The 17,990-nt window shown below is 62.3% G+C and overlaps 1 protein-coding gene across 6 annotated transcripts in view; it reads right to left on the bottom strand.

The window, feature by feature from the left end:
• SCARB1 (scavenger receptor class B member 1) overlaps positions 1–17,990 on the bottom strand; it is a 54,322-nt gene that overhangs the window by 11,835 nt on the left and 24,497 nt on the right. For all 6 annotated transcript variants that reach the window (XR_004950916.1, XR_004950915.1, XM_036221031.1 and 3 more), the window contains exons 2-8: positions 15,977–16,134; positions 13,693–13,834; positions 11,222–11,425; positions 9,158–9,253; positions 7,739–7,854; positions 5,868–6,034; positions 1,681–1,799 (exon numbers count right to left, since the gene is read on the bottom strand). Coding sequence is in view for 4 of the 6 variants with exons in the window: in XM_036221031.1 (XP_036076924.1) it covers positions 1,681–1,799; positions 5,868–6,034; positions 7,739–7,854; positions 9,158–9,253; positions 11,222–11,425; positions 13,693–13,834; positions 15,977–16,134 (1,002 nt within the window). In the remaining 2 variants the exon portion in view is untranslated. The remainder of the gene's footprint in view (positions 1–1,680; positions 1,800–5,867; positions 6,035–7,738; positions 7,855–9,157; positions 9,254–11,221; positions 11,426–13,692; positions 13,835–15,976; positions 16,135–17,990) is intronic.

Below are 17,990 nucleotides of genomic sequence, written 5' to 3'. Positions count from 1 at the left end.
GTGTCCTTCGGCGGGAACCGTCTCAGCCGTGAGTGTGACCACACGCCGAGTCCTGCCAGTCCTCCAGGCAAATCACCCCACCTGGGGTGGCCCCGAGGACCCCACACGACCCGCCGCCCCGCCGCCCTGTCTAGAACAGGTTCACCATCCCGGAGTCTCCACTGCGGCCACTGCCCGCTCCCTGGCCTGTTCCTCCGGCTGCTCTCAAGACACCTCTTCATGGACAAACTCCGCCTGAGCCCCACACGTCAGGGACCCGGAACGCGGCCCCCCGGAGCCCGCTCCTGTCGCCACACCCTCCCCCAGAGTCAGGAGCGGAAAAGCAGCCACCCTGGGAGAAGCTTCCGCAGGCAGCAAACCGATCCCGCGGTCATCCTGTGCGAAGTGCCCACGACGACAATGAGAAGATGAAAGGCCGCCTGGTCTCCCTGCCTGCCTTGCCCACCTGGGGAGGAGAGGCCGGCTGCGCGGCTGCCGCAAAACACCTGTGGGCTCCCCCCAGCCCCCGGCCCTCACCGCCTGCTCCTCGGCGTGGGGTCCGGGAGAAAACCCACGGCGGAAACGACGGCCACGGGGGGGTGGGGGGGACAGGGCGCAGGTCCTGCTCCTGCTGGAATTCTCCGGAAGCCGGCGGCGGGGGACGCGGGAAGTAAATGAACTAAGAGAGGGCGCATGACCCTCTGTTAGTTTTACACTAAAAGCCTTCCATAAAACCTGGTAACGACTTACGACGGTAAGGAAAAGTTTTAGTATTTTTAGCGACAGAGAATGAATTTCACAGAAGACACGCAGCATATTGACATGAATTCACGTCAACTTAAGGACTATCACCGTGATCGATGCTAGCTGCGCATCACTGCCAGACGTCACGTGGCGAGCACGGGAGACCCCGTCTGACTCAGCCCCACCCCTCACTCTCAACGGGCCATCACGCTCATGCCTGCTGAGGGTCTAGCGCCTCGGGGCTGACCTCGGGAATTCCAGCAATCGACAAGACAGAGCACACCTCCCTCTTACGGGGCCAACGATCCCACTTCCTAGGCACGTCACTTCACCCACGTGGACTGCAGTTTCCCCACCTGTAAGACGGGGTGGCTGCGCCACCTCCCAGGCTGCTGCGAAAATTCAGTGGGTTGACACATGCGAAAGCGTCTAGCCAGCGCCTGGAGACAGAAACCCACAGGACGTTCGAACGCCACACGAGCACGTCTCACAGAGGAGAGGCGACTGGCCGTGGACACACCCGAGGGAGGGCCCCTGGGCAGACCCGGTACCCTCCTGGTAGATAGAACGTCACACAGGACAAATTCCCCAGAACCCAAGTTATCTGCAAGATAATCCAGGCTCTCGCTGGTACCTAGAGAGCTTTATGGCATGTTGGCACGGCCAGACGTCAACCTCTGGCCAATTTGCAGGCTGATAATTCCTAATTAATTTACTGTCTTATGGGCCTTTAATAATGATAACTCCCTTATAAAGCGATAACAAAGTCCTTGAACTGTGGAGCCAGAAGGCAAAGCAGGACCTTTGATGGCTTGATATCTGGACGCGATCGATGCCAACGAGAGCCGGGCTTCCCACACTCCCCCCGACAGCTCAGTGCCTGGAGGGGACAAGTGCGCACCAGTCAGACCCCCCCCGCCCCGCCCCCCCCCCGCAGTCTGACAGGCAGGGGCTCACCGGGTGGATGTCCAGGAACAGCGAATGCTCTTTCTCGCTGGGGTCGAGGCCGAGCACTGCCTGTGCCAGCACGGAGTCCGCGTTGTAGAAGTGAGGATGGGAGAGGAACAGGGGCGCATCTAGAAGGCAGAGGGGGAGAAGGCGTTGGCGCGCGCTCAGGCCTCACGCCGGGCCCGGGGCAGCGCGGCAGGGACGCCCAGACGGGGAGGCCCCGCCACTGCCTGCGGAGCACCCCGCGACGAGGACGGGGGGCAGACGACGATACCCAGACGGAGGGGGAGATGCCTCGGTTCAGTCACGGTCCCCGAGCGTCCGGGAGGCACTGGGCCCTGGAAGCCAGCAAGGGACAAACTCTGTGCCCGAGGAACAGTGATGCAGAGGCTGCTGGCTCTGGCAGGAGAGATTGGAGGAAGGGGGAGCAGGTGCCAGCCGAGGCAGGGGACGGCGCGCCAGGCGCACGGGACGGCCGGGGCCAGCGCAGGAGGCGGGGGGGTGCACACGGGGTAGGCAGGCGTGGAGGGCAGACAGGTAAGTCGAGACCAGATCACCAAGCCAAGCAGCCTGGACTGTCTTCTGCAGGCAACACAGTGACGAGCAGAGAGGCGCAGGTGTGCACACCTGTGGCCAGGGCTCCCTAACGTCCACAGGAAGGGAGGAGACACACCTGCTTCGCTTCTCTCCCGGCAGACAGTCAGCGGGATGGATGCCAGCGTGTGTGAACAGGGACCCTCTGAGTGAGAAAGCCACACCCAGAAGCGTGAGGTCAGACCTCGCCAAGCAAGGCCGGTGCCAGCGCATCCTCCCCGTGCTCAGGACAACGCACAACGGCCTGACAGACGCGCTAACGAGGAAAAGGCTGAGCTCACAAGCACTCAGAGTCAACCACGCAGAACAGGGCCATCACGGGCAGGGGGCGGGCTGGGGGTGGCAGGGGCAGGCGAGGCGCAGAGGCGGGCGACTGCTGATGGGGACGGGGTCTCCTTTCGGAGTGGCGAGGATGCTCGGGGACGGTGGCTACACAACTTCGCGAGGGCGCCGAATGTCACTAGACTGTCTACTTCGAAATGGTCAATTTTGGTTTACCTGACTTTCACCTCGGTAAGGAAGAACGAGAAAACAAAGACAATTCACGGGGTCTCCCTCCCTAAAACCGACAGCCCGTCTGCCCCCAGGCCGGGGTCTGTGTTTGCGTCCAGCAACGTCGAATGTCTGGATTCCTTCTGCTTTTCTCTGCAAAGCCGAGCACTGGCTTGAAACAAGACCTGGGAATTTATCGATGCTCGGCTTCCTTCTTCCCGGGGTCGATCATCGCCTTAATAACGCGAATTCGTTCATCCGAGTACTGCTTCCATTTGCCACAGAGTTATCCGCCCCCGCCCCACGCACCATTACAGAAGGTGCTTCTCTGAACTAACTGCCAGTGCTCTCCCGAAACAGCTGTATTGGGGAGCGGCCTTACACCTGGGTTTTACATCAGTGCCATCACTGGCAAACACCTGCCAAAACTAGAAAGTAAACAGAGGAATAAACGCAAGGGAAGCCAACGAACGCTGCCCGTTCTGACCAGGCACCATTTGCCTGCACAAGGCTCTGACGCTGAGGCCTGCGCTGTCTCTGTTACAAAGAGACGGGACGAGGGTTGGGAAGGTGCTCACACCCTCTCAGCACCGACCGAGGCCTCCCCTCGGAGGCAATCGGAGGGACAGAGAGAGTCCGGGGGACAGAAGCCCTCCCTCGCTGTGCGCTGTGTTAAGTCGGCCTAATTGAAAGCTGCCTCCCTGCACCTTTGAGGTCACCTTGCGCGCCCGGGGGGACAGTGTCCCACCATTCAGAAATCTCCCTTCCCGCCCTCCCACCTCCACCACGAAAGGAGACCATCAGAGCAGACTCGAGGACCCCCTTTTCCAGGTGACGAAACTCTGAGGCCCTCGGTAAGGGAGGCGGGCACCAAGCCAGCCGCCGAAGGGGGCGAATCTCAAACGAGCCCCTCGGCCACGCCTCCGCGGCCAGGTGGAGACAGGGCTGGACCCATGTGTCCTCACCTGCCCTAGCTCCAGACAGTGAGCCCACGTGGTCTTTCAATAGGGTGCGTTTCCATTTTATTTCCAAACGGACTGAGAGAGACCCGCCCGGGTAATAAGTGTTAATTAATTTATAGCTTTATGGCACATCTAACCAGACCCGATTGCCCCAGATCATCGCAGATTACGGTGAAGAGACCCTACGGGGCAAGTCCGAGGCCCTTGCACTGCACAGAGGACTCAAGGGAGAGAGTTCTCTGGGTCCAAAGAATTTTCAAGGCCTGGAAAGGGAAATACGAGGCTATTTCTTATCTTCAGATGAAACGCCACAGAGGCAGAGAGGGCTACAGCAGAAGCCCCGGGAAGCACGTTCCCGGCAGCACCGCGATGAGGCTCAGAACCCCAGGAGCGCAGATGCCCGTGAGCAGGAGAAAGGAAGTCGAGCGCGATCCCGGGACGGAAGCCGAGGTGGCAGTGAGGGTGCCTGCGACCCACGGCGGTGGGGACGGACCTCGCCCGTGCGACGCTGGCCCGAAGGGGCCAGAAGGCGCCAACACGGAGGCCGCGCTTCCTGATTCCACTCGCACGGGGGCCGGAGGCCGGCGAAGCGCGGCCTGGAAGTCAGGCCGGCGGCTGGGAGGCGACCCGGGGGAGTCTGGGGCCCATGCTGATCACACGGCTGTGGTCACTTTGTAGGATTTAAGACTGCACAGGCCATTTGAGCAGCTGTCTGTATACATGCTTATGTCAACATAATAATTAAAAGAAAAACCCTTAATTACACAAATATTTTTAAATTCCCTCACACTTCTGGAGTTCTTTGGGCAGATGTGCTAAGATGAGGCCGCGGTTGGCAGGGGGAGGACGGGAAGAAATGGTGCTAGGGAGGCCGGCAGAGGCCGGGCCCTGCAGGGGGCCGAGGCCGTGTGGGCACCTGACGCAGGATCCGGCAGCAACCCGCGTTTGTGAACGGTCTCGAGAACGGCGCCCGACAGAGCTCTCCACGACGGTGGCCATGTTCCTTCGGGGCTATCCACCCCGCACACACGTGGGTGGTGGCCGTTTGAAGCATGGCTGCCGTGACGAAGGAACCGCCTTTTTAACTTGATTTCATTCAAACGGATTTCAATTTACAGAGCCCCACGAGGCCAGTGGCGACTGCGCTGGAGTCTGGGAACGGGTCGGAGCAGTGGGGACGGCGGTGTGACTGCAGGGCCGGCAGGCGACCGCGGCCGGGCGGCCTGGACAGGGAGGCGGCGGGCGGGGCCGGGGGGAGGGGGAGGACTCCGGCTTTAACTCGGAGGCGGGGCCGGCTGGGCTCCCCGGCTCCGTGGACGTGGACGGGAGTGAGGGGAGGGGAACGTGGCTGACACTGGGTGTCCGGCTGAGGTGGCAGCGTCTTGGGGACCGGAGCTGGAGAACTCCGACAAAGCCAGAGGCCACCGTGCCAACGCCACCATCGCGCCCGGCCCTGTGGCCACACACCGCCAGACAGGGCCCCACGGGCCGAGCAGACGGCCGCCAGCCGCTCCTCCTCCCGAGACGCGGGGAAGGGCCCTTCCCACGAAGCCGCGGCCTCACACCGCACGTGACGTGTGGGAGGCCACACACGCCCGGCCTAGTCCCCAGACCCGGTAGATAAGTGGGGCTATGTGCCCGAGGGGATTCAGGCTGCCGAGCCGCTGGCCTTCACACAGGGAGCGTGGCCTAGACGGCCCGGCGGGCCCGGCATGGCGCCCAGGCCCTTAAGCCGGGGCAGTCAGAGGAGCAGACGTGACCTGGGAGCTCTGAGGCGCAGAGCGAAGACCGCGACTTCTGTCCTCGGCCGCTCAGTTTGTGAGAGTTTATTACGAGGGCGACTTACAAACACGGGGTTTTTCTTCGTGTTATCTCTCGGCCACCCTCACTATCTCTGGCCTAATGGGATTATCAAGGGTGCAGAGGCCAAGGAGAAGCAGGTGAAGCAGGGGGCACGGGGCAGACAACCCCCCCGCCCCCCCCCCCCCCCCCGCCCCCCCCCCCCCCCCCCCGCCCCCCCGCCCCCCCCCCCCCCCCCCCCCCCCCCCCCCCCCCCCCCCCCGCCCCCCCCGCCCCGCCCCCCCCCCCCCCCCCCCCCCCCGCCCCCCCCGCCCCCCCCCCCGCCCCCACCATCCGGGTGACACGCACTGAACCTGCAGGTGCTGACGTTCTGGACCCCGGACTCCAGGCACGGGCAGAAGCCCTCGTTGGGAGGGTAGACGGTCCCGTTGGCGAACAAGGTGTCGGGGGCCTTGAAGCGGTAGGTGGGGATGCCTGCGAACGTGCCCTGCGCCTCGTAGACGAGCTTCATGGACCTGCGGGGCCGACACGGCGGAGGGTGGCGCCCGGAACGCGGCCCCCGCTGCGCCCCTCGCCCACCGCACGGGCCCCCGCTGGGGGCCGGAGCCACCGCTGGGCTCTGGGACGAGGAGACGCTGCGTCGCGTCTCCGCCTGGCAAGTGCGACCGCCCCCCGTCTGGTCTGCACGCGCGCGCGCCCACGGGGCCCGGCCCCTCTGCCTGCGACGTGCGTCCCCCGGGTCCTGGCACGTCGGACTTCCGTGTCCCGCTCGGGTCCAGCTGTCCGTGTGCAGGCGGCCGCGCTGCACCCCACGCCCCGCCGCCCGCCGCCCGCTCGCCCCCCTGCGGTTCTGCGGCGCGCCCGCATCCGAGCGTGGCCTTCGGACGAGCACCGTGCCACGCCGTGGGGTCCACGGGGGACGCCGCACGCGTGGCCCTTGAGCCCGACGCGGGGCGAGCCCACACGCGGACACGCCCTCGACACAGAGGGCAGGTTTCCACGGCCGGACGCCAGGAGAAGGCGGGAAGCACGCTGTCAGGGGCATCGTGCGTTACTTACGCCAAAAATGATAGAATGTGGCTACGCGGTGTCAAACAAACGCGTCCTTACAGTTAATTTCACTTATTTCTCGTTCCTTTTTTTAACGTGGCCACCACAGAATTTGAAATCGCGAAGGGGACGATTATTTTATCTCTGTTGGGTGGTATCGGCCTAGACTGTGCGGCGACAGCGACGCTAACTTTCCTCGCCATGATGGTGATGTGGTCACGGAAGAAAACGTTCTTTGTGCAGAAAACGCCCACTAAAGTGTGCGGGCGTCCAACTTACTCTCAAACGGCCCAGGGAAAACCCACCCCCGGGGAGAGAAGTTAGGGGCGGGGGGGCGGGGTGACCGGGCAGACGGGGCAGAGGAGAAACGCCTCGTGACGGGGAAGGTCGGGGAAGGGGCCGCGGAGGAGGCGACACTTTCCTCGCGGCTTTTCTCTCGGCTGCAGAGTCTGACGTTAACGCGTGAACGCATCCAGAGCAGAAGCTCCTCCCGCCCTGGCGCCCCTGCGGGTACGTCCCCGAGCCCCCCGCGAGGACTGAAGCTCCTGGGGACAGGCCCGGGGCCCGTCTCACTGCCGCGTCCCCGGCACCCGGCACGGAGGGGCTCTGCACAGGCTCTCAGGGGAGGCCGAGGAGGCTCAGTCCACACGCGCAGACTCCCCAGGGACGAGGCTGCCTGCGTGGAACGGGGGCAGGGCGGTGCCTGGGACCCCCTCGGCCCAGGACCCCCCGTCGGGGCTCGCCTGCAGCCGGGGCCACAGGACTCATGCACCCCCCAGCAGACCGCCGGGGCTGCAGACGGAAGGGGCCGTGGGAGAGGCGTCCAGACGTCTCGGCATCCAGCCCGACCGATACCACGGGGCGCCCATCGCCTGCCTCACTGTGCAGCCCCCTGAGACCGCGACCATTTCCTGTCCGCCAGCACCACGCCCGCCAGCGCCCAGCAGCCGCCAGCCGCCTCTCCGGGCCTTGCAGAAGCATCAGCAGCTGGAGTTTGACAGTTCATGGTGCAACCAGAGAGCATTCAGGAGGGTGCCGAGGACAAGCGAACACACGAGAGGCGGAAACGCTTTCCAAGTGGATGGCAAAGGCCCCCTGTTCAGGCCGCGAGCATCCACGAAGCTGACCCCCGCGCCCGAGTGGCCCCAATCCCGCGCCCGAGCAATTACCGGCAGGCCTCGGGGCTGTAGAATTCCAGCGAGTATTCGGGAGTCATAAATGGTGCCCACATCTGCCCGGAAGTCCCGTTAATCATGTTGCACTGATCCGAATGCCAGTAGTTGACCTGCGGGGAGACATAGCGGCTTAGGACAGCCGGGCCTCCGAAGGAGCCCGCCGGGACGCCGCCCACCGGAGCTGAGCTGCGGCTTCGCGGCCCGTGCGCCCTGGGGTTGACGCCGCCGCTCCTTTCCAATGCCGTCCTTGGACAGACGCCAGTCCCCCTGGGAGAGACAGCCTCGCACGGTGCGAGGAGAGCCCGCCGTGCAGACAGCGGCTCCCTGCTCCCCAAGCACGGCCCCGGAACGTGCGACTTTGCTGAGGACAAGATTCCTCCATCTACGCAACGGGCCTGTCCCCCTCACCTCTGAGAAGCACGGTGTGCGGGCGGGGCGGGAGGTGGGACATCGACATCCTCGCCTCCCAGAGAGGACGTCACCAGACCCTCCCCAGGCCAGACACAGTCAGGAGGTGACACTCCGCGTGACATGATGGCGGCCACCGGAGAGCGCGAGGCAGTAGCTGCCTCTGGGGAGCGAGGCCCGGGGAGAAAGGACAGACTCCTCCCTTCCTCCCCTCTGTGCAACCAGGACGTTTTAAATGGCTGTGCACGCTGACTTCTATGCCGAAAAAACAGGCTGACGAGAACTCTAACAGCCTCCGTCCACGCCGCGCACCCCTGGTCACAGACGGCGCCTGCAGCCCTGGGCCCCGGTCGAGCCAGCGGGTCCCCGGTCGAGCCAGCGGGTCCCCGGCCCGCAGGTGTGCGCGCCGACGGCCAGGCGGAGCGTTTGGCGGACACCGGCAACGTCAGTGCCCGACTGCCGTCGTGCAGGAGGAAAGCCCGCGTCCCTGAGAAAGGCGGGGCGTGAAGCCACGCACTCGGCACGACCTCACGGCGCGCAGAGAAGCAAAGCCCGCCGCGGTTCCGCGCGCACGGACACAGGCAGACGGCGAGGACGCGTCGGTGGCGCCTCTGCGGACGGGCCGGGTGAAGGGGGGTGGCCGGGGGCGTGCGACGTGCCCTCTCAGCCTGTCTCCGCTGTGCCGTTTTTCAAAACGTGAACGCCTTCCTGTTTCTGACGTAATTTTAGTTCTTTGACTCAGTATCATCTTTTAATGCAATGGACGGTTACAGTATCAGCGTAATGGTTTTGAGACGTCTTTGTGACAGGAACGAAGAACTCAGTGCTTAGTACACGCCAGGCGCTGAGGAAGTGGGCTTCTGTGCCATGCCCCCCCCGCCCCCCCCCCCCCCGGGGCCAGGAGCTGGCTGAGCCTTGACCACAGGTCAAAGGTCCCCTCCACAGAGTGTTCTCCCTCTCAGACGGGGCTGCCTCTGAACTTTCAGAGGAAGAAGGTGCTCTTACCTTGCTGATCCCGTTCCACTTGTCCACGAGGTGAATCCGGCTGAAGTTTTTGATTCCTGTGTACACGGTGAAGAGCCCGGAATCGGAGTTGTTGAGCTGTGGACCAGGCAGAGAACGGCATCTTTAAGCCTCGGGCGGGGCCAAAGGGCCTGGTGGCCGGCTGTCCAACCCCCGTTTAGGCGCATGGCTGGGGCCTGGGGGTCGAGGGGGGCAGGGCCTGGCGGCTTCCTAAGAGGCACACCCTCCTGATCTCAGCATCCCTCCTGGAAAGTGTCCACCTTCCCTTCCCGCCTCTGGTTCTCCTCCCAGGTAGCTGGTTGGGTCGCCCCCCAACACACGCTTAAAATAGGGCATGGCCGTGTGACCTCCTCGATCAGCGAAGCAGCAGCAGAAGTGTCTTGTTGTTTCTGAGCACAAGCTCTGAGAGCCGGTGCACGCACACGCTACCACGCTTTCTGCCGCTGCTGGGTGGCTGTGGGAGTGTGTCTCCAGCTGGAGCCTCCCTCGGCTGGGTCCCCGAGAGACCACAAGGAGCAGGGGGCCGCCCTGGGTATCACCCGCACTGCATACGAGCAAGACGAGATTCTGGGGCTGCTCGTTACGCAGCATAAGCTGGCCTATCCTAACAAATACGGGACCCAATGTTTGTTGAACACATTGGAGACAGTAAGCCCCAGGCTTTGGCCGTCTGAGGGTGTTTCTTAGAAGCAGGTTTCTAACTCAGAGTAAAGACATGCAAAGCATACAAAAAATGGTGGCTGCTGAGTAAAACCTAGAAGCAATGTTTTACCTCTGAGGGGGCCGTACAGTGCAAGGTGCGGCATGAGTTAGAGACCTGCTAAGGGCTGTTTATTGGCCGTATGGCCAAATCCATTCTGGACGGGGTCGGCAAACAGGCTCTGGAGCAGGGCCCAGTTCCAAGCCCTGGGCCTGCATGTCATGTCCATTCAGAGCTGGCCGTTCAGAGCTTCCTGAGCCCATACCACAGCCGTTACGCGGGGAGGCTGACAGGAACCACTACAGAGGCGTTGGGATTATTGGAAGAGTTAATGAATATGGGGCCCGGGACTTAGCGACAGCTCAAAACGCTAGCCCTCGTTTTTATTATTGCCATCGTTGATAAGTGTTTACTCAAAGGGATACTTAAATAATAATTTTAATAGATGAAGCGCGTCGGAGACTACTCGTTACTACCCAAAGTCCATTCTCCACCTTCTCCTTCATGACGGAACCCAAACCTTCCTCACGGCGTCAACTCGCCAGCTGAAAAGCCGCACGACCAAGTTCTGCCATTGGCAAGTTGAGTGGAAACTGGTTTCTCCGTCCCAAAGGGGGAGACTGCTGGGACACGCTGTTCTGTCCTCGACTCCCCTACCTCCCCGCCCAACCCCCACCCTTCCTTCCTGCCGTGCTTCCTGGAATGTAGATGTGATAGCTGGTGCTCCGGAGCGGCGGTCCCCGACCTTTGTGGCCCCAGGGACCGGCGCTCCTATGAGACTCTAACGCCTGATGGCCGGAGGCGGAGCCGAGGTGGGATGCTGGCGCTGGGGAGCGGCTGCAAAGGCAGACGAAGCTTCGCTCACTCGCCACTCGCCTCCTGCTGTGCGGCCTGGTTCCTAACAGGGGCTGGGGACCCCTGCTCCACCAGCCATCTTGGACCGTGTGGTTGTCTTGAATCCGGGAACGTGCCCTAAGAATGCTGAATCTACCCAGACGACCAGGGGTCGAGACTAAGACAACCCAGGCAACTGAAGAGGAGTGGTGTAGTCAACATTTGTAACCTCCCTTCTTCCAGCCCCAGATGCCAATTGTCTAAGTTTGGCCCCGATCATGTCATTTGAGCCTGGATCAAGCTGCACCTGAATCTGTCATTAGAGTCTGCAGGTATATGATTCAAGAAATTCTCTATTTTACTCAAGCCAGGATGAGTTAGGTTTTATGCCATTTATACCCACAGTCCCTGGTACCCCCGGCCAACTCCGAAAGCAAGCTGGTAACTGGTTTCCAGGATGTGTCCACGGAGGATGAGACGCAGGCCCCGACTTCCCACTGGGCCATACTCACCTCGGCAAACAGCCCAAACTTGCCCTTGAAAGGGAACATGTCTGGGAAGTACTTGTTGATGAGCTGTATGAAGGGGTCCTCGTAGCCCCACATGATCTCGCCCACGGTGCGGTTCATGAAAGCACGCTGGTTAAAGGTGGTGAATATCAAGGTCATGATCAGCTTCAGGCTCATGGGCCTATCCTCCATCATCACCGATGCACCCTGCAGGGCAAGGAGACAGCATGGGTTAGAGGCTGGACATATTCAGCCCATGCCCATGAACCGGAAGCCAGGCCTCGAAGCAAGGAACCTAGCCAGAGAAACGTTCGGGCCAAGGAGAACCCCTGCAGTGGACACATGGGGCGCCTGGGGCATCCAGAACCATTCCGGATCCTCTGGTAATAGGACCATGTGGCTCTTGGGTTCATACTAAGTCCCCTCCCCGTCCCATGGCTCAGACCTGGACAATCAGAAACCTTCCTCCTACAGCCACAGTGATTCGTTTGAAAATGTATATGTGGCCCGAACAGAGCCAACAAGCCCCAAGGAAGTGACCTGCTAGGGCTGTGGGCTTGAGAGGGGAGGTCACACTGCTGGCCTTGAACCCGGGAGGTGCGGGGCCAGTCTGCCAGAGCATGAAACCAACACGGATCTGGGCGATGCTGTCTGCACCCTGGGGCGAGCTGCACCTAAAAGCGGCACCACCCCCGCCCTCGCAGTAACATGAGCCCTTCGATTCCTTCTGTGCTTATGCAAGTTTGGAGCACCTTCTCCTGTCGCCGCGAGACCCCGAGACTCTTAATGGAGACTGCGCTGCATTCCCTTATCATCGCTCCCGCAAACACAGGTCCTCAGACGGTGCCGCTCCCTACAGCCCCGCCTCCTTTTGCTGGCTGTATACTACGCCGCCGCCTGCCTGCAGCAGACGATCATGACGGAGTTCCACAGGATGCACATTTAGGTTGTTTCTACCAGACGTTTGCTCTGATAACACTGAAATGGATCTAAAATGAACATCCTCGAGTACAAACGTCTTTGCCTGCATATGTTATTCTATCGAGAGGTCAAATTTTTACACACGAAATTACTGAGATCAGAGGCATGTACAATTCATGTTGAAAGTCGCTACCTTCCAACAGCTCAGTCTTTATGACTGATAATAAGACACCTGTTTCCAGCAACGCTTCAGAGCCTTAGATGTTGTAATCTGCAGCGTTTGCCAGCCTGATCGCTGGGGGAGAGAGACGTCACTGCCAAAAATGTGCCTGTCTCACTCAAGGGACGTGGCTTCAGGCTGCATTTGTGGGAGCTGCTCCCGTCCTGTCCATCCAGTGGACTCAGAAACGAGTCCACTCCGGGTCCAGAGCACTGTCCCGGGCCAGGCCCAGAGCAAAGGCTCAATGACGGCCGACTGTGTAGACGACGGACCACGTGGAGGGCTGAGTGCAACGGTGGGTGGGCTCCTGACCCAAACTCTGCGCGTTCAGACCCCCGACCTCCCACCCACTCGCTGAGTGACCTGGGGTAAGTCGGTTAACCGCTCGGGCCCTCAGTTTCCCTCCTCTAGAAAGGGAGAAGGTGACAGACCTGCCCCCACAGGATCGCGGACACGTGAACGAGGTGAAATACGTAAGCCCTTGGACCGCTGAGCCCTGGCACAGAGTGTGAGCAGGAAATGTTAGCACGGCGGGCCCCGGGCTGCCCTCGCTGGCCCTGGCTGGGGAGTGTGCCCTTCATTCCCTGAGGAGAGGGGCCAGCTGCGCCTGGGCTGTTTGTAAACAGTGTGGTCTCTGCCGACCACTCACTTCCCTGTGGCCAGCCTGGGCTTTGGGCGCCAGGCGGAGGGTGCCTGGGTGACCGGCCCCCGATAAACACCCTGGGCGCTTCACGTGTGTTCTCATGTGTGTTCTCATGTGTGTCGCGTGTGCTGCCACAACTTGCAGCCGGGGGAAGGAGCATGTCCTGCGCAGGCCCCCGGGAGAGGACTCGGAGCTGGGCCTGGCCTCTGCGGCCGGTGCCTTCCTCTTTGCGGACCGTGTCCTGTATGGTACCCTTCCACTGTGACGCGTGAGAAGGACCCTATCCCGAGTCCGGTGAACCCTCCTGGCCAATCGGCGACCCCGGGGGGTGGTCTCGGGGACCCCGTTGCACATGGCAAGTAGTCAATCCAGCTACTGCTGACTCTCACTGCACAGCTCAGAGGCCCTGCTCGCACCCTCCCCACAATGACACAATGACACGGCCCGGGGTGTGCCTCTCCGCCTCCCATTAGCACCTCCTGGACATTTCAGATTTGTAGATTGCCAAGGGAAGGACAAGACTTTGGCCAGGACCCCCAAGCCAGAGGCGGTGGACGTGCCGGGAAACTCACCGGGCGGAGTCGGCCCTGAGCCACAGGCTGGCCCCGCGAGGGGGCCGCGCCGCGCGAGGCGGGTGCGGGCAGCGGGGCGCGGGCAGGGGGCACGCGCAGGGCGGCGGGGCAGCCTCACCAGGGCCAGGATGTTGGGCATGACGATGTAGTCGCTCTCCAGGCCGTTGGACATGTCAGGCTGGAACTGGAAGTTGCGGTACTCGCGGTAGGACACCGTGTCGTTGTCGTTGAAGGTGATGTTGCGCTTGTGCCTGAACTCCCTGCGGACAGGAGGCCGGCGGGTCAGCGGGCCGGCGGCGCGCGGTGCTGCGCATGCGCGGGAGCGGCCGCGCCCGGCCTCCCGGGCCTCGGCGTCTGCGCACAGCGCCCGCCGCCCGCTGCCCCCGGGACCGGGCCGCACAGCCTCTGTGCTGCTCGTGGCCACCTCAGGGAGCACCCCGAATCCCGACGCGGCCCCTCCACCGGGCCGAGCTGCCTCCGTCCGGGCGCCTTCTCACAGCCCACCTGGTCATCTCTAGACCTAAAGCAGCCACGCCCCGCTCTCCCGGGTACTCCCCTTGGGGCTAACATGTGCTTTCCCTTATTTACCTTCATTCAACCCGCCAACTCGACCGCAGGGACCCCGGTCCTTTTTTTGTCTGTTTTGACCACTTCTGTGTCCCCAGAAGGTGCTCAATAGACATTTGCTGATTGAGTGACCGAGTGAAGGCACGCAGCCCACTCTGACTGTGCTTGCGGACCCCCAGGCCGCGGGCACAGGTGCCGTTTCCATCCCAGGCGGCCCGGACCCCAGCTGCGCATGGCAACCAGCCTGAGCGCTCTCTGCTCCGGCCACCTAGGCCACCCAGCCCAGTTCACCTCTGGGGACGGCAGTGCAGGGCGTGGGGCGCTATCGCGGAGCCTCCGCGAGATAAGAGCAGAGGAGCGTGCAGGTCCACGCACAGCACACGCGCCACACCCCAGGGCCGCCTCTTAATGACTCGGAATGCAGTCTCCTCTCCTGCAAGTGATCATCTGATAAAGAGGCTGCTGCGTGGTCACTGCTCCCAGGCGGCAGACGGGCAGCTCTAGGCGCAGAGGGGTGAAGCCGGGGCAGGTACACAGCAAGGCCAGGAGGCAACGACCCGGGCACTGAGCACCGAGTCGGAGAGTCTGACACGTGCACATCCCTTGCCAGCAGGCCCTCCCCGTCCTGCTTCCCAGGCAGGGCGGGTCCCTCGCTCAGGCTCTCACGCCAAAGACCGACCTCCCGGCGTGGCCTGCCAGGCCCGTCCCCCTCGAGCTCCCCGCTCCCGCGCGGTCCGGGCTCCTTCCTGCCCCGGGCCTCGGCACACGTGGTGCCCTCCTCCTGGAGGACCCTTCCCGCGCCTGCTCAGCGCTCGTTTATAATTCGGAACCAATTTTACGTCTCTCGCACGTTGACAGTTAGTTGGTTTGGTGCTCCGTTCTCAGCAGACGGACGGCATCTGCCCCTTCGCCATTGTGTCCCCATGCCTGGCACGCGCGAGCACCGGAAAGTACCAGCGTGACAGGAACGGCTCCTCCGGCCGTCAGGGCCTCTGCAGCCCCCGCGCGGCCCTCGCCTGCCCTCCGCCCCCAGCCCCGCGCCCCGGGGCGGCCATCTCTCCGAACTCATCTCCTGCCCTCTGCCCGAGCCCTGCTGTTCTTCACACGCCACACCGTCCGGCCTCAGGGCCTCTGGACTTCTGCTCCCTCTGCCAGGGACACTCCCTTGCATAACTGGCCAGAAGGCCTTGCCAGACCACCATGCACGTGTGGACACACGCGGGAAGCCCCGCGCCCTGCCGGATGTTCGTAGCACTTGATACTTACCACCCGCTACCATGCGACTTACTCACTTCCTCATGAATTATCTGTCCCCCTCCCACCCCAGAACGTCAGCTCCGAAAGGGACCTTTGTCTGTCTTATTCCCTGCCGCTTCCCCAATGCCTAGGACACAGGCCGGCTCGTAGTGTGCTGGACCAACAACACGCCTTCCTCCCTCATCCATACCGCCAGCTGCCTCGCGCCCCACACAGAAACTCCCTGCACCAGCTCTCCCCCTTCCACACCTGGGCCGCTTCTGGAACCATCTCTGGGGCTCAGCACAGCAACCCCCTACCCCTCCACTCTGAGCCCCAGCCCAGCCTCCGCAGCCCTCGGCCCTTACTGTACACGTGGGTCCCACCCCCATCCTTACATGCACGGGTATGCATGGGGCCCGCGCCCCATCCTTACGGGTACACGTGGGGCCCACCCCCCCATCCTTACAGATACACGTGGGGCCCACTGCCCCCATCCTTACGGGTACACGTGGGGCCCACCGCCCCCATCCTTACGGGCACACACGGCCCTCCCATCCCCCGTCTTCACAAGTGCGCGGGAGGCCCCCCATCCTTACCGGTACACGTAGGGCCCGCGCTCCCGCACCTGCGGCTTCTCGCCCTTGAGGATCTCGTCGGGGTTGATGATGTCGAAGAAGTAGGCGGAGAAGTAGAAGGGGATGGGGATCTCCTTCCACATGCTGAAGGACAGGCTGCCGGGGTCGATGCGCACGTTCTGCGGGCGGGACAAACGCGCCGTGAGCGGGGCGACCGGCGCCCCAATGCCGCCCGCTGTGGGGCTCCAGGACAGCTGCCCAAAGCCGGCCTGCGCGGGCAGCGCCAAACCCCGCGCACCGCACGTCTGGGAAGGGGGTTCGCATAATCCAAGTTACTAGAGAATCTAGTCATGCCGTTATTTTTTAACATGTTTTACTAACAGTAGCCTGATCTGGGGACCCTGGCAAACGGGGGGCCATACCCCATCTAAAGAAGACGGCTGCTGCTTTATGGCACCATCCAGCCAAAGGTATCATTCATTCATGCAATCAACAAACATTTATTGAGCACCCACTACGTGCCAGGCACGCTGGGCCTGATAGGAGAGTGAGCGAGACGGACCCAAACCCCCGACGCTGTGGGGCTTTCAGTCCACCAGGGGAAAGGCAGGGGTTAAATAATTAGGGCAGGATGCGAGCATCCGAGGAAGAGGGCCGCAGTGTAAACAGAGTGGTCCAGCGGTGAAATGTGACCAAAAACGAAAAACCGAACCAAAATACAAACTAAGGGCGGGGGGGGGGGCGGGGGCGTCCACGTAGCAGCAGCAGCAGCAGCAGCAGCAGGAGCAGTCAGGCACGGGCCCCGAGGCCGGGAGGCGCCGAGCCGGAGTTTGGGAACGGCAAGGCGGCCAGCGTGGCCGGACCCGAGAAATACAGAAATCTATACGAAATCCCCTCCTATGTAAAGCTTGGCAAAAACTTGATTTTCTTAAGACGCCGAAGGAAACAGGCCGGACTCTGTCAGATCCACCGGCCCCTAATCCCTGCTAAACTCCGCGGCTCTGCAGCTCTCTGCCCCAGGGTCACAGGGAGGTCCCTCCAGTGCCACCCAGTCCGCCCCCCGCCCCAGGCCCAGCCACACTGAGGGCCCCCACCAGGCTCATGTCCCCTTACATGGCCTTCTAGGACAAGGACGGCCACTCCCACTATCCCCAAACAGCCAGAACCAACAGGCAGAGGCTGAGGAGAAGGCAGGCAGGCCCGGGCCATGTCCCCAGCCAGCAGACTCCGGCGAGAAGCAGGTCTGGAGGCAGCCAGACCCCAGGGCCGTGCAGGCAAGCCGGTCACCTCCGAACCTCAGCTGATCCACGCACGAGCTGGCGACTGCAGGCTTAGCGGAAGCTCATTTGACCCACACGGCCTCTAAATGCAGAAAAGCCGAATTCATGGCCAAGAATAAAAAACTAGGAGATTTCACATGAAATCTGGATTTCGGGGTTCTCTTGAAAATATCATGAGCTCAGAGACTTGCCCTCGGATATTAATAACTGCTAATTGATACACGAAGCTTCCTCCCAGCCGTGGGAGCCGCGAGGATCACTCTAACGACCCGGGCATCCAATAAGTGCGAAGAACTAGTAAACACGACGCGAATAAAGCCGCGAAACATGCATTTCCCAGGCGGCTCAGGCCCAGGCGGTCTCCTGGGCTCTCCACTGGACGTCGCCTCCCTGACCAGCAGCCGCAGTAAGTATCGTTCGTTTGTTTCTTTGTATCCTCGTCACTTCTAATGAAGACTCACGTGAATGACAGGCGTCTGCAGGCTGTTCCCAGCACCCCCACCCCGACTTTTGGATTTTCTCTGTGGGGTGGGGAAGCGGGGAGCCTGGGTCCACGGGGACGAATTGCTGCTGACCCCTTCGGTGTGAAGCAAAGGCGACGAGACCAGGGCGGGCAGCCCCTCTGCCCTTCTGCCAAGGTGAAGGCAGGGAGGGAAGTGAGTTCCAGCCCTTGCAGCCCCCGGCTCTGGAGCGGGAGGGCCCGGAGACCCGAACGCGGGGCGAGCAGGACGGGCCGTGAGGAGCGGAAGTGCCGG

The sequence above is a fragment of the Rousettus aegyptiacus genome, unplaced genomic scaffold (assembly GCF_014176215.1).
Source record: "Rousettus aegyptiacus isolate mRouAeg1 unplaced genomic scaffold, mRouAeg1.p scaffold_m13_p_5, whole genome shotgun sequence".
In the NCBI taxonomy this organism is placed as follows: Eukaryota; Metazoa; Chordata; class Mammalia; order Chiroptera; family Pteropodidae; genus Rousettus; species Rousettus aegyptiacus.
The sequence above is the reverse complement of the archived record's forward strand: the minus strand, read 5'-3'. Positions and strand labels throughout refer to the sequence as shown.